At 37.0% G+C, this 17,114-nt stretch overlaps 2 protein-coding genes across 10 annotated transcripts in view; one reads left to right on the top strand and one right to left on the bottom strand.

The window, feature by feature from the left end:
- The window catches only part of LOC139970045 (uncharacterized), a 289,538-nt gene that overhangs the window by 113,055 nt on the left and 159,369 nt on the right, over positions 1 to 17,114 (top strand). For 7 of the 8 annotated variants that reach the window (XM_071975640.1, XM_071975643.1, XM_071975637.1 and 4 more), the window contains 2 exons: positions 2,166 to 2,230; positions 2,702 to 7,082. The exons of the other annotated variant lie outside the window; for it this stretch is intronic. In XM_071975640.1, the coding sequence (XP_071831741.1) occupies positions 2,166 to 2,228 (63 nt within the window). In that variant the 3' untranslated portion in view covers positions 2,229 to 2,230; positions 2,702 to 7,082. Of the gene's footprint in view, positions 1 to 2,165; positions 2,231 to 2,701; positions 7,083 to 17,114 lie in introns of those variants that run through there. 8 annotated transcript variants of the gene reach the window in all.
- The window catches only part of LOC139970080 (uncharacterized), a 496,120-nt gene that overhangs the window by 83,089 nt on the left and 395,917 nt on the right, over positions 1 to 17,114 (bottom strand). The gene's annotated exons all lie outside the window — the stretch shown is intronic.

Below are 17,114 nucleotides of genomic sequence, written 5' to 3' on the forward strand. Positions count from 1 at the left end.
CTTTCATTTTGAATTATGAAACGTTATACTGATACTGTACAGAGAAACTAACAATTTAGTAAGAAATAAAAGCAGGTAATTGTGTTTTATGTGACATTCATTTTGATTAATTGTGCGACTTTTATGGTTAACGCTGGATTCACGTTAATAGTAAAGTCAAAACAATAGAGCGAAAAATGAGCAAATAAAACATAAATCTGTCAATAATTTGCATTACGTGACACAAAAGTGTTTGCAGTGCGTATTGTCTACAATGTGCTACAGTTTCGAAGTATCTTTATATCTCGTTCATCGTTCCGGACTTGTAAGAAAGTAATCTGGCTTTCAATTTCCTGTTTCGACAGAGTTTTTATTTTGATCCTTTTGTACAAACAAAAAAATTGTTGTCTCTTCTTCACTCACTATTTCTATCTCTTCAATTTCTTCCATCTCTCCCATCTCTCTCTCTCAAAATACAAAACGAGATCAAGTCTAACTGTTACTATAGCCCTACTACCAGCAAACTAACATGTTCCTAGACAATTGTACCATGGTAACCAGAGATGCCCGGATGCTACGGGAGTATATTATGATCGCGAATTATTTTTCGGAACAGTGATTTTCTATCACTATAGTTGTGTATATTTTCGCATTGGGGTCCCAGGATGTATCAAATACTTTTAAAACTTAATATCAGTAGTTTTTTAGGGCTTCGTAGGCAATATATCTCCGGGTCCAACAAGACTACTGACCATGTATATTAAGCGAGCTCTTGAACGTGGGAACACATCACAGGGTAGCGCTTTCAGCACCCCTGAACATCGGTCTGAGTCCGCCCCTGCCACGCCCCCCTCCCTCCCCCCCTTACCGTTCATCTCTAACCTAGTGTTATTGGGACGGTTATTTATACTGGTTGATTAAATTATCGTTTTGGAAAATAAAGTAACGCTAGCAAGAAAGACTCTGTTTTTCGCATTTAACACTTAAACTGTTAATAGTATTTCGACTAAACTAAGTACCCCCTTATATGTCAATAATGATTAATTCAGGGAATTTTCTTATTAAAGGAACGTCATATAGTGACACGGCCTACCCAACATTTACTTAACTTTTACGAAAAATGTTACGATTGGTTTCAAAGTCCTAGAGGAAGAAGGGAGAGGGGTGGGTCCAGCTGGGAATATATAAACCACGTTTATGGATCAGTTTACCTTCAGAATGAAGTAAACTGGTCATTTTAACACCCTAAGAATGCTGCCCCCTTCACCATCTCTTGGACCCTAACCTTGCTATTGCATGATCACGTGAGTCAATGTCCAATTTGACTTGGATCCTACATTTGTGAATTCTTAAGAAAATCACATAATGAGAGCTGAGTGACCTGGATATTGTTCTGTAACGATTAAATTAATGTTTGAAAGGGATTGTCAAACTTCCATAATGATGAGAATGTTAAACCCTGCAGCTAAATTGGAAATGGCTACTCAGCTAGACGGGATCAGCTTATAAACAGGACGGAACATTTCCCTTCATCGCACCAATGTGTGATAGTACATTGGGTTGTATTGATTAAGTCATCATGATATCAAGGGGAAATCCCCCGAGTAGGTCATTTGATGGTTACCGGCAGGGAAGAGGATGGGGTGTGGAGATAAGTGAACTGATTCTTGTACAGGAATCCTGTTTTACACAGAAAACTTTTTTTTTATAGATTGAGAAAGGATTATATCCTCGTGCTATGAGTCAATATGGGTTGACATATGCTATTCATTTTGTAATTTATATACTTATTTGGAATATTTCAAGCAAACAATATAACTTTTTTATAGAATTCAATCTTCACAATTCCTTTCAAGCATGGAATCAGAGCGACCACATAATAGGTAACCATGGTTTGATGGATTAAGCCTTCATTTGTATATCATGTTCAGTAACAAAATATTCGCAAGACGTACTCGTTAGGAATCCCTAAAATAATAACTGAAATAGTAAAAGTGAACAGGAACAACAATTTCCAAGACATTTGAATCATGCAAAGTGTTATGTTACATGACTCGATTTATCTGAAATAACACTTTTAATATGGATGCATATGATGATTTACAACATTTAACTATATACTGCATTGTCTTTGTTTCTGTGTTATCTTATGCATATTCATTACTTATACTTTTCCTCTTGTTTAGGGATTCCATGACACGAGTTACCAGTATAGCTTGGCGAACTTCAACCAGGCAATGTCCAACTAACTGTAAGTCAATACAGCTGAATACTCTCTACCTTAGTATTTAACATTGTATTTGTTAACAGTGATTGTCTGCTATTTTTAATTGTAAAATCTTAATTTATGAGAATAAATCTCTATCAATAACCAGAATTTGTATTCCTATGTCTGTGATGATCTAATTTTATATGGTCACTAATATCATTTGCTTCAACTATAATTGGTTTTATTATATATTTCATTAGCAAAGCTGATCCCTGATTAAATGTATGGAAATGAGTGATAAGTTACTTCCATTATCAGAAACATTGTTCCCTTGTTTCCCGTGTCACGGTGTTTTGTTAATCTGGTGTGTAAAATTAATTGTTATGTTATGGTATTGCTGACGCTTTTTCCGGGGGAGGGGGTTCATTAGGTATCACTTCCCCATTATTCTCCTAATAATTTAATATGATAACAATATTAACTAATATATATCATTTTATTTTTACAATATAGCTCAATGCAAGTTGTATATTCATCTGGCGATGCCAATCATCAGCAGGACTGACGTCATTCACTCAATCCTCAAAACGATGGCAGTAATTTCAGTGAGAAAAGATCTAAGAAAGAGTTTAGGTTGTAAACTGTTAATATCTTCCAAATACTACAAACAGTGCCAGATAGAGCTCCAGTACAACACACATGTACAGTAACTAGTCTAGTGTGATTGTGACGTCATCAAATGCTTCGATTCTCAAGACAATGGCATGGTGACTTGATGAACATTGTAACTTTTACATTTATTGTGAATGGATCTTGTGAAGATATTAATTTGTAAAATAATATTAATAAATACACATCCAAAAAATAAGTAAAATTTGAAAGATTACTGTTCAATTTACATTTTGTTTAAAGGATTACTTTATTCGGAATTTCAGTCTTTAAATTTTATAGTACAAAAAAAGGAGTGTTATTAATGTTTCTTCAGCTTTTCTGGTTTGGTAAGATAAATGTCTGGAAACTCCTTTAATGCTAAATTGATGATGACGTCAACCCCTTAGTACAGGCCTAAATATTCATTTCAATTATGTGGTTTATACATTTGAATAACTCAACAAAATCAAGTTTTGTAATTTCGTTCTTACACCAAAGCATAGTTAGATGATTTCAACAACATTTGTCCGTGTAGAATTTGTACTTCAATGTTAATATGTTATTTGAGGACATAAAAGTCTTTCATCTCAATGTGTTTTGTGTTGTATTTGATGAACTGACATAACTGTCTCCGTATTAAATTATATAGACCAGTTACCTTTAACTCAGCTGTTCAAATTAACTTGTCTCGAAATTAAACAAAATGTTATAGTAAAATCAGCCTAGACTGAAAGCCAGTGGTCTACAACGTAACAACATTAATGTTGTGCTTAAAGTCATCCTTAAATATGCTTCATATTCAACAACTTAGTTTTGTGCGCTAAAGTGTACAAATGTAACCTTTTATGTTTTGGAAGTCACGTTGCTGTCGTTCGGGGGAATAGAGGGGTAGGAGATGGGGAGATACATGTTATCCTTTGACCATTTCTGAATCTGATGTGTATGCTTCACTGATCACGATCTATCTTATATTGAGAGACAGCGCCCTCATTATCGCCAACTACTTAAAAAGTATGACGACGTCATTGTTTATCAAGTTGAAGAAACAATTAACAAATTGACTACTTATGTCTTTTGAATTTAGCTCAATGAAATTTAAAACAAAAGGATAAAAGCGAAGTACATGTTAGAAAGAATGAGTAACTATGAGAATCTCGTCCACGATATTACCCACCTTTCAGACGGGGTGAACCACAGGTAGCGTACATAATTTAAAGTTATCACTACGGTTTTCTTTATATTCGGAGAAAGGAGTGGGGTGCATAGTGGATTCCTACTCCCTCCTATCAAGAGATTAGGTTAACTTTGTAAACTGATGATAACTCCAAATACTACAAAGAACTCCAATCAAAGATTCGATACATACAGGCTACTTAGTATTGTAAAGTGTACAACAAGTAATTCCTTACGTGTTATTACCCTACATTACTGTTCACATTTACTTTCTCTTCTAACTCTAAATGTGTTTGCTCTTCAAGCCAACATCAAATTACTAAGAACCAATCAAGGTTCTAATGACGTCATCCATCAACCACTACGTCATCAGTATATGAGACTATACATCCCTATCTTATTCCTTGTGTGTATGTGGATGGACGGGGGGGGGGGGATGTAGGAGGGGATAAATGACGTACCCTCTACATTGGTGACCAATTTATTGTATATATAAGTCATTTGCATCACCATCAGCACGCTTATTGTATAATGGGAATTAAACTGTAATGTGCATTATCAGTAACTAGGATTGTGTAATTCAACTTTTCTGTGGTTTTCTTCGTTACTCCTACTAATTTTGAATTAAACTGTGACGTATCGGTTACGTAATGTCTTAAATCTCACACGAGTAGAGTCACATTGATTGTGTCAATGTAAAGACTAACTGACATACATTGGTTATCTACAATACCATTGTGTTATTAAAATCGATCTACGAGAACTTAGAGGTGATATTAATCAATATCTGTGATATGTTTGTTCTAAGCCAGTATTTCTTTATTTCTTTCTGTTCCAATGTTCGATCGTTCTTAACATGAAGACAATAGGATGACGTGACAAATCTTAAAAGGATAGCTCAGGGGAAAATTTATTTGACTAATCATATAATAAGCATCCAATTCCTACCTTACGTTTTCGAGATATCGATAGCTGAAATTGTCACAATTTTTAATATAAGTGAACTTGAAGCAAACAGGTGTGACGTCATAGTTACAGCACACTGATAGCAAATGTTCTGTTTATTCCTATGTTTAATTCTCTTGATATGACATTGGATTGTATAGGGTTACAACTATGCTTTCGGGGATTTGAAGATATTAATACCCAAATGACTGTAGTATATTCATATTTTACTGAATCCTCACTTTGAAAAAGAAATATTGGATGTACATATCCAACGGAGTAATGGATACTTTTCAGACTTGCTTTATGTAGATGTTTTTTAGTAAGAAGGTGTGCCCTATTGTTTTGGCGTTGACCTTATCAATATTAATGAGATGATTGGATCAAACCTAAGGAGTTTTACATTAAAATAACTTGCAACCTGAATTCAGATTGTAGCCAGACTTGGTATAAAGTTGTTGGTTAATAGCTGGTACATGTAGGCAATCTAAGTCCCAACAAACGCTGACAGGGCCCAACTTTTATTACCAACCCACATGCATTTTGGGACACATTATTTGGGCCTGAATTTGTGAAGCCCAATATTTGTGGAACCATTTGAGCGCAAAATTTTGTTGGGCCCAATTTTTGGTAGGTGCCCATTATTTAAACTTGCAAATAATTCCACAACCTTAAATCAGATCATATCCAAGCTTGGAATACAATTTTGGTTAACAGAGGGTACATGTTGGCATAAATATTATGATATTTGGGTGATGGTTACTACACTTTATTATTCCACTATTCAAGTACCCATAGTGACCGTTGGACTCTTGTTAGTATTTTATCGTCTTTATTTACCTTCCGTTGTTATTATAGTCCTCAATAAAGCCTTGTCTGTTAAGACCATACCATCATGTGAGCTTACAAAATTTAAGACTTTTGAATATGATCGTAACGCTGATAATGTTCTGTACATTAAGTAAACATTAATACAATATGCTCTCTGTGTTTCATTTTTAATTTTTATTATTTCCTGTTTTTCATTTAAATGAATCTTCTTAAGTGTATATTTGTTTGTGAGACTAAAGGAGAATCAAACCCAACAACCATTTTAATAGTATTTGTTAGGTAAACTATCGAATATTGTAATATTATGTGATAAGTTAGCTATTGATCATATTTACTATTATGTGATAGGTAAACTATCGATCATTTTAATATGATGTATAGGTTAGTTCTTGATCATTTTAATATTATGTGATAGGTAAGCTATCGATCATTGTAATGTTATGTGATAGGTAAGCATTGATCATATTTTATATCATGTGATATGTAAGCTATCGATCATTTCAATATTACGTGATAGGTAGGCTATCGATCAAATTTACTATTATATGATAGGTAAGCTATCGACAAGCAAGTCACTTTAGGTCACTTACGCATGGAAAAAAAAAAACATTTGATTTTGGAGGTATCGATTCTTGAATTATTATTAAGATTCGTACATTTGAATAAGTTTTAAATTTTTAATTTGGTCTTCAATAATTGCCTCATTAATAGTCTCTTTTTTATAAGGTTTATAAGCAGAACGTTACACAGTTATTGTTTTATCATAACATAATTTTGGCGTAATAAAGCTGATAATTTATTAATATATCAAGTAATTCTTAAATGAAAAGATCGTCTCTGTATAGTATATACTTCTCATTCTGTTCTTTCATTGTTATTTTATTGCGTCTTGTAAATGAGTCTACTGGTTTCATTTTATTTTAGATCTTCTTTATCTCTTTAAATTCCGATATTTTTCTTCGATTTATAACAATTCTAAGACTAACTAATACTTGCTCTAATTATTGTTATATTTAGTCATTAATTGTTGGATTGTATTCTACTTCATCCTTTTATTAATTTTACTTTTTTTTCAAGATTTAGTTGCTTTCTTTCGTTCCTCCTTTTTCTATATTATGAATTAATCTTTGATATTACTCACTCGTAATACAGTGAGCATTAAAAGAATATTGTTTAATGCTGTCATAGTAACAATGACTGGCTGTCTACCGTTATACCATTGATTGTGTTATTCAAAATCAAACTAAAAACATTGTCTTAGACATTAATTAATAATAATGACCTGTTTTGTTTCTCAATACAGTTCTTTGTTCCATTATTGTGATCTCTAATAATGTTTCTTTAAAGACAAAAGGATCACATGTCTGACGTGTTATAGTAAGATTTTAACATGTGTCATAATGCTCCCACCTGGAACATTGGGTTGAGAATGTCCAATTCACACACAAAAGAAATGGAGATGAACACCAATAATAGGGTAAAAGCTACATATCTAATTTATTGGAAATCTCTACATAATAATCTGACAAGAGTATAAGAAAATACTGCTTCTCTCCTCCCTAGCTGCAGTCCACCCTCTCCTAAAGTTAATCACACTCTCCCTCTCACCTTCTCTTTTTTCCCCCCAATCTCTCCTCCCCAACAGGTCTGGACTTGTTGATTCCAAAAATAAACCAAAGTAAAACAATGGTGCCCTTTGTGACCATGTGACACACCATGGTCTAAACAAGGATGATGTAATAGACCCATGTCAAAGGTCACTGGGTTGTTACTATGGGCAGTTGTTTATCCTCTGCCCACCAAGGAGAAAACTATGGATGCCTTAAGTGATACATCCTTACACCCCCATACTTCAAGAGAAAAGCTGTGTCTTTTCACAAAACAATAATACACAAGTTAGGATTATTTCCATTAAAATAAAAAGGGAAATCTTTAAAGCAAATGACAACATTCTTTTAATTAAAAGAGTGCATGTTTAATTAAAAGTATAAAATACATGAGATATCCTTCCCGTAAACTAGGTCTAAGAGGCAGACAGACAGTTATAAGCAAAACAATGCGGAAATGATAATCAACATATAAATGTACTACACTCCATAATGGACACCATGGCAGTTACCCATTAACAATGATAAAAACGACTATAACTTAGTCTACTTCTAGTGTTTATGAACTATAAGTACTACGATACATAACATGAAAACTCACTTTAAAACATCCTAGACAAAGCATCAGCATTAGAGTTATCTGTGCCCTTCTTATGTTGTATGGTAAAGTTATATTCTTGCAAAACTATTGACCATCGAGTAAGTCTTTTGTTATGCAACTTCATTTGGTCAAGCCAAACTAACGGTTTATGATCAGTCTGGATCAAAAATTTTCTGCCAAACAAATAAACATACAATTTCTGCACCGCCCATACAATTGCTAGGCACTCTTTTTCTATAGTGGAATACACTTCTTCCGAACGAGATAACTTCCTGCTTATGTAAATAATAGTATGCTCCGATCCATCTTCCCCTATTTGGCTAAGTACACTCCCAATGCCTCTTTCGGAAGCATCACATTGAAGAATAAAATCCTTCTCGAAATCTGGACTTTTTAGTACAGGTTTGCAAGTGATCAGTTCCTTTAATGACAAAAATGCCTGCTCACATCCCTCTGTCCATTCAATAACAGTAGGCTTACTTTTCTTTGTAAGGTCTGTAAGGGGACTGGCAATTTGAGCAAAATCCGGTATAAGTTTCCGATAATACCCGGTTAATCCAAGAAACGATCTTACATCTGTCTTAGTTAGAGGGGTAGGCCAGTTAATAATAGCTTCGACCTTACACTCTTCTGGTCTTACTTCTCCACTACCAATTACATAACCTAGATAAGGAACTGTAGGTTCACCTATCCTACACTTATCAGGCTTTACTGTCAATCCTGATTTCTCCAATCTATTAAACACTGCCTCCAAATGACACACGTGCTCTTCCCATGTCTTACTGAATATAACTATGTCATCAATATAGGCCTTAGCAAATTCCTCACATCCTTGCAAAACATTATCCACAAGACGTTGGAAGGTTGCAGGTGCGTTACGCATTCCAAAAGGCATGACTAGGTATTCAAAAAGACCAAAGGGAGTAATAAACGCTGACTTTTCCCTGGCTGTTTGAGATAAGGGTACTTGATAGTAACCCTTAGTCAAATCAAGAGTAGAAATAAACGGTGATCCACTTACGTCATCGATGATGTCATCGACACGTGGTATGGGATATGCGTCAAACTTGGTCACTTGATTAAGTTTTCGGTAGTCTGTACATATCCTAATTGAACCATCCTTCTTAGGAACTGAAACAATGGGCGACGCCCATGAACTAGACGATGGTTTGATTATTCCTGCCTCTAACATTTGCTCTAGTTGTGACTTAATTTCGGCTCTTTTAGCCTGGGGCAAGCGGTATGCCTTTTGTGTAATAGGCACTTCATTAGTTACATAGACATCATGCTCAGTACTTTGAGTTCTACCTGGTACATCAGACAGTATGTCATCAAACCTCTGTAGAAGTTTTGCGACATTATTTCGTTTCTCCTCTGTTAACCTCTCTGAAATATTTACACTTTGCCAATCTTGGGTTCTGATTGGTTGATACCCTATCTCTGAATTACCATCACTATTAGAGTCACTTTCTAATACCTGAGCATATAAACAATGCCGTTCTACCCACGGACGAAGCATATTCACATGAAATATTCTGAACTGCTTTCTCTTTGTACCTGTGTCTATTTCATAATCTGTATCACTTATTTTATTAGTGATAGGGTAGGGTCCTTGCCATTCTGCTTGTAGTTTCCCAGATGCTGTGGGCAGAAACACTAGAACTTGTTGCCCAACCCCATAACATCTACTCCTAGCAGTTCTATCATACCACTCTTTCTGTTGGTCTTGAGCAGCAGCAAGATTTTCTTGAACCATTGCTGTGAGCTCTCTCATACGATTTCGCATATCTAGCACATACTCTAAGATATTTTCGTTACGACACTGACCTTCTGGATTACATTTCTCTTCTTTCAATACATCCAGAGGTCCCTTTACTTTTCTACCATAAAGTAACTCAAACGGACTAAATCCTGTGCTGCTTTGGGGCACTTCCCTATAAGCAAATAAAAGATAGGGGATATAGCGATCCCAACTTTCCGGTTGTTGAGTAACAAATGCCCGTAACATTGATTTTAATGTACCATTAAACCTCTCAACGAGACCATTGGTTTGAGGATGGTACGGACTGGACTTCAAATGGTCTATTTCTAACAAGTTACAAACTTCTTTCATTAACTTTGAAGTGAAGTTCGTTCCCTGATCCGAAACTATCTCCTCAGGAATACCAACACGGGAGAATAATTTCACTAGTTCCTCAGCAATTGTCTCCGCTTCCTGATTTGGAATGGGAATTGCTTCTGGGTAACGGGTAGCATAGTCCACTACGACTAAAACATAACGATTACCCTTCTTAGTTCGGGGTAAGGGCCCTGCCAGATCCATGCCAATTCTTTTAAATGGTACTTGTATAATGGGTAAGGGGTTTAATGGGGCCTTTGTCACATCCCTACGCCCTGCTGTTTTTTGGCAGTTAGCAGAACTTTGGCAATATTTTCCAACATCACCAAAAATGCCTGGCCAATAAAAATTATGTAGGATTCGATCTCTTGTTTTCTTGCTACCTAAATGTCCTCCCATGGGAACATCATGAGCAAGTCTCAAAATAGAATCCCTATGCTTATGAGGAACTACCAACTGATGGTATTCTTGGCTACCAGTGAATTTCTTTGACTGCCACTTCCTCATTAATAAGCCATCTTTCAAATAAAAACATACACGGTGCTTGTCAATGTCAGGATATGGTGCAACCCTTTCATACAAGCTTTTGAAGTTCTGTTCATTTCTTTGAAGAAGTTTTACATTTTCAGGATCATTAATTAATTTGGAACCAGAAGGGTCATTTCCATCAACTACATCCTGAATCTCAGTACTTATTTCTCCCTTTTCCACATCATGAGGTTCATCAATCGGTTTACTCTTAACCCATGTCAAGGTAACCTCCTCTATATCTGCCTTAACCTCAGATTCTAACTCTTTTTGTTTACTGCGAGTAACTACAAATACAATCAATCAATCAGAAAATATTTATATAGCGCCAAAATCAACAAAAGTTGTTCAAAGGCGCTCAAGACAGTTACATGAAATTAATTACAATACACTTCTTGAAAAAGATAACATTTGAGCAGTTTCTTGAAAATATGAATAGTCTGAGCATCCTTGATGTGATTTGGAAGAGTGTTCCACTCTTTTGGTCCATAGCAGGAGAATGAGCGATCTGCAAATGACACAGCACGGGTTCTGGGCACGATAAAGTGAGGAGAAGATATATATGATCTAAGCTGTCTGCGTGGTGCTTGCAGCTGTAGTAAGTCAGATATGTAGGATGGCGACTGTTTATGGTGAGCTTTGTACACAAGAAGGAGAACTTTGAATTTAATGCGCTGTTGTATAGGAAGCCAGTGAAGAGCAATGAGTTCCGATGTGATAGAGTCATACTTCTTATGCTTGACAATGATGCGAGCAGAGGTGCGTTGGACATTCTGAAGTTTAGTGATTAGGGATTTGTTTACACCAATCAAGAGGCTGTTGCAGTAGTCCAACCTGGAGGTAACTAATGTGTGCACAGCTAGCTTGGCCGCCTCAGTAGTGAGCATTTTGCGTGCACGACTAATGTTATTGAGATGATAGTTAGCAGATCTGATAATAGTTGTGACCTGTGCACTCATTGTCATACCGGAGTCGAACATAACCCCTAAATTTCTGACAGGGTTTGTCTGGACGGGAACATCAACACCAGCAACAGTCACTGAGGGCAGGTTGAACTTAACCAATTGGGCTCTAAACCCAATCACCATAACCTCAGTTTTGTCAGCATTGAGTTTCAGGAAGTTTGTTGACATCCATGCTTGCACTTTGGAAAGGCAGTCTTCAAGTTTCGAAACTGCTTGCTTCACTCCCTCCTCAGATGTTGGGCAAACCGAAACATACACTTGTGTATCATCAGCGTATATATGCAGATCTAGCCCATATTCGCGAACAAGATTTCCGAGAGGCAAAATGTAAATGGCGAACAGCAAAGGACCCAACACCGATCCCTGAGGCACGCCATACACCAAGTTCTGAACAGAAGAAAATTTGCCATCAACAAGGACACGATGAGATCGATCAGACAGGTACGATTTGAACCAGGTAAGCGGAATTCCATGTACACCCAGCAGATATTCCAAGCGATGAATAAGAACTTCATGGTCAATAGTGTCAAATGCACTGCTCAAATCAAGTAGGACAAGGATTGTTACTCCCTGTCTCTCCATTGCCCACAAGATGTCATTGTGAACCTTGATTAAGGCAGTCTCAGTTGAGTGAAACTGCTTATAGGCAGACTGAAGTGGCTCATGAAGTCTATTCTCGGTCATGTAGTTGGTTAGCTGCTTTGCAACAACACGCTCAAGCACCTTGGATAGGAAGGGAAGGTTGCTAACAGGCCTGTAGTTCTTCAGCGTGTTATGGTCTAAGTTGGCCTTTTTGAGGAGTGGCGCAATAACAGCCTCCTTATAGGTATCTGGAACAACGCCAGATCTAAGCGAAGTATTCACTATTTCTGTTACGGTTGGCAGAAGAGAGTCAAGCAACAATTTCACCATCCAAGAAGGCAGAGGATCAAGAATGCAGGACGGGCTTGGTGCCTTGGAAATTATCTCACGAAGATCGTCCTCGCTGACAATAACAAATGTGTCCCAGGAGTGAGAAACGGGAGATGGCGTGGAAGAATCGCAGTTTTGACATGTGAGATTGTCCCTAATGGTTTGAATTTTAGTAGAAAAGTACGCTGCAAATTGATCTGCCAAGTCTTTGGCAGAGTCATGGTCCGGTAGTTTTGTGGGTCTCTTTCTCTGAAGAATGTCATTTATGGTACGAAACATGGACTTGAAATCATTTCCACAATCCATGATCTTGTTGTTGAGGAAAGTACACTTGGAACGGTACAGCTCGATGTTATAGCTATTTCTTGCTTTCTTGAACTTATCAAAGTCAATCAGCGAGCGACTTGAAATCCACTTTCGTTCAGCCTTACGGCGATTGCGCTTAGCAGAATGAAGAGAGTTAGTAAACCAAGGCTGCTTTGGACGAATCACCACCCTAACAAATACACCTAGTGGTTCATCAAACAACTCATTCCCTAACAGGACATCTTTCTGTAGGTTCCTTGAAACACCAACATTGACCCATTTGGTCAAATACTGACACTTAAGAAAAACTCTAGCAATAGGAAAATCAATCGGTTCATTTTCTACATCAAGAAGAGTAATAGACTTACCCTTAACATAATACTTTGGGTCCACTAGTCTACAATTCACAAGTGTATGGTCACATCCTGTGTCTCGCAACATAACCACTTCTCTACCATTTATCAATCCCTCACACTCATAGCGATTAACTGCCTTATTACACAACAATGCTTGTTTCTTGTTATAACCGCTCCATTGACTGCTATTGTCCTTGTTGACTCTTTGAGGGCATTGATACGCAAGGTGAGCTGTATTACCACATATGAAACAGGCTCGGTTAGCGTTCCCCTTATCACTTGAATTAATCTTAATATCAGGTGCATTCTGTTTCACAACAGGCTGTTGGTTTGATTTTGAAGCATTTTGGTTAAATCTATATCTACTCTGAGATGGACCACTATGCTTAATTCCTCTCACAGATACATATTCATCTGCAAGTTTTGTTAGTTCTGTCAATCCCTTTGGCTGTTTCTCCCTTAACCAAATACCCAACTCTTTAGGAATTTGTTCCAAAGCTTGCTCTATCAGAATTAATTCCTGGAAATCAGGGGATTCCCCGGACTTAACGCCTGCGGTATCAAGCCATCTCTCAAGAAAGCTTTTCAGCCTGACACCCCACTCTTCATAGGATTCGTTATTCTCCTTTGTAGAATTCCGAAATTTCTGCCTATAGGTTTCAGCGTTAAGCTGATATCTTGCCAATATGGCACGCTTTAGTTCACTATAACTATTTAAGCTTTCTACAGGTAATGAGGTATATGCCTCTCTAGCCTTCCCAGTTAAACGAGGCGCAATGTGACAAGCCCACGAATCCTCGTGTATGTCATGAGCAATCATGAGGTGTTCAAATGCCCTCAAATAAACATCCACATCATCCCGGTCACTAAGACGGGGTATATCTAATTTAAAGGGGGTGTCTCTTATCGGTTTCCCGCCCTCTAAAGCTGATATACGCGCATTCAGCTCTCTGCGCTGATCCTGAATTAATTTCAATAACTCTAATTGAATTAAATCACTCGGAGCTGCATTAGCACCGGCAATTTCATGAGGGCCTTTGAGCAGATCCTGCATGAAATTGTTTGATTGGGTGGGGCCTTGATCCTCACCAACCCCAACGGACGTGAAAGCATCCTCAAGATTCGAATCGGGTACCCCCTCATTAGCTTGCGATCTCGTAAACGGACCATTGCCGCTACCAGAACTACCTTTACTGGCCATCTTAAAATATGAAAATGAAATACAGTGTAATGACTTCATATATACTCTTAAGTCTACTGCCTAATGTCTGCCTCATACACTTAAAGGGAAGGATACTCACTCTTCCGCTTATATGATGAGCCTCTCAGTCTCAGTCTTCCAGTACACCGAGTCTGCCAGACACTTCCAATTCCACAGATTAACCCTCAGCTAGGTTGCCATCGACTACCAGCCACACCAGAAAGGAGCCTCACTCCGGTATCAAGAAAGCCAAAGCTTATACACCTTGCACAATTGTCCTCGACATCACGCTGGCCATACACCCGTACGAAACACGCAATCAGGACCAAACTTCCAAGGACTACCAATAATCCACGTACAACATAACGCTAGACAAATATTATTTTCTTGAACGAACATGTTCAGATGTACGAGTACGTCATAATCATGACATAATATGAACTCCCCTTCACCGTTGTGATCAAGTTAATTCATAGTTCACAAAACGAAAGTCTCACAGACTGTACAACAAAAGTTAACACCAGTCATTTAAAAAAAAAATTATGACCGTGTAATGATCGAAGATTTGGTGATCTATCCATGTGTGCAGTGTGTTACCGATCTCCACTGTTCCATTGTATTAACTTGCACCAAAATTCGATGCTGAAGGTGCCGTTCGGCTTTACCAGTTACACTTAACAATAAGGTTCCTGGCTGTAAATCCCAGTTAGCTGCCACCATGTCATAATGCTCCCACCTGGAACATTGGGTTGAGAATGTCCAATTCACACACAAAAGAAATGGAGATGAACACCAATAATAGGGTAAAAGCTACATATCTAATTTATTGGAAATCTCTACATAATAATCTGACAAGAGTATAAGAAAATACTGCTTCTCTCCTCCCTAGCTGCAGTCCACCCTCTCCTAAAGTTAATCACACTCTCCCTCTCACCTTCTCTTTTTTTTCCCCAATCTCTCCTCCCAAACAGGTCTGGACTTGTTGATTCCAAAAATAAACCAAAGTAAAACAATGGTGCCCTTTGTGACCATGTGACACACCATGGTCTATACAAGGATGATGTAATAGACCCATGTCAAAGGTCACTGGGTTGTTACTATGGGCAGTTGTTTATCCTCTGCCCACCAAGGAGAAAACTATGGATGCCTTAAGTGATACATCCTTACAACATGATAGCAACGAAGATAATGTTCTGTATATGTAACATTAACCTTAAATGCAAATGATCGGCTCTCCATACATGACTTTCATTCTTCTTGCGTCGTTGTTTTGCTACTTCTTATTAATGATGCTGGTTAATGATTAATGCATATTCATGATCTCTTCATTTTAATTCAGTTTTTGTCGTATTTGCTTTAACGCAACTGGATATGATGAAGCCATAAAGTGTACCAATATAACCCAAGCCCCGTCCCCGCATAACTGAATATGTTTACAAAACTGCAAAAACCGACTAACATATAAATGTGTTGCATTATCTGTTTATGATATTAGATATTTCCAAGGAAATAATTATTCCTTTCTTTTGTATTTTTGTTTTAGTATCTTACGTATTTCTGTATGTAAGTACAATTATGTAAGTACAATTAATAATTTTTGCAACAAACACACTTGTCCCCTTTGAGGCGATCCTGGTCTCTCATTGTGATGCAATTACAACATATTCATCCCGTTTATCTGTTACTATATCGTAAATTCATATCGTAGAATTTTATAATGAAATTATTGATAAGTATTGATATTGTAATGTCAATGGAAGCAATAAAAGAAAACTAATCAGAGATATATTGTCAACAGTGTTATGTAACATGTAGTCTATTTAGGCTACTAACTTGTAATTTCAACCTCTGGCTCTGTTCTGTCCTACATCAAGGTCACACAGAAGGTTATGGCTATACAGTAACTCTCAAAACAGGTGAGGCTGGTATAGTTGTGGTCGAGATAACGAAATTCTTCTTCTCCTAATAAAAGTGTCGCTATCGCTCTGTGTGCCGTAAATTTAAACTTTCTTTTCAAGTTCATCCCGAACTTTTCTAGAAACAAGTGTTGGTCCCGCCTGACCTCAGATGACCTTCGACAGAAATTTAGTGAAACGGTAGATAAAATATGTATAAACTAGGTACGATTCTGGCCAAGTTACGTAAGTTTAAGTATATAATTTGATTTCATTCAAACCAAACTAGAGTCTGTTTAGAACTGTTTATCTGCTCCAAAGACTTGTTTTTATCTGTATCTCAAAGCCAGAATATATTGTGTCTCACAATTTAATGTATGATCCTGTATAGTTTCATTTATATGACTGAGTAAATAGCCTATTTCATCCTTCATGGTGTGACTTTGTGGTCTGCAGTGCAAGAGATATATCTTCTCGTCAACAGCGCAGTTTATGGTATACCGCAAGCTGACATATTGTGGTAATTCATTCTAAGCAAGCGTTAGTATCAGATTGATGAAAAGTTCAGTGATAGGGTGATGACTGTTTCTAGTTATTTGTTTACGTGTTTAATTAGTCAGCGTACTTACAATATTCATTAAATTAATAAACAAAAGCAACAGAACACATCAAGTTGCACGACGTTAGGAGTATTTGGTTGTATAACGAGAAAATTTGACAAGAAAACTGGCTGATCTTATTTTACGTCAGTGTTTAATAAGACCACCTACTAATAATAATGACGTAAAGAAATACCACGAACTTAAGTGCAAGTTTAGCACAAGTGAAGTTTAGTT

Source organism: Apostichopus japonicus, chromosome 7 (genome assembly GCF_037975245.1).
Source record: "Apostichopus japonicus isolate 1M-3 chromosome 7, ASM3797524v1, whole genome shotgun sequence".
In the NCBI taxonomy this organism is placed as follows: Eukaryota; Metazoa; Echinodermata; class Holothuroidea; order Aspidochirotida; family Stichopodidae; genus Apostichopus; species Apostichopus japonicus.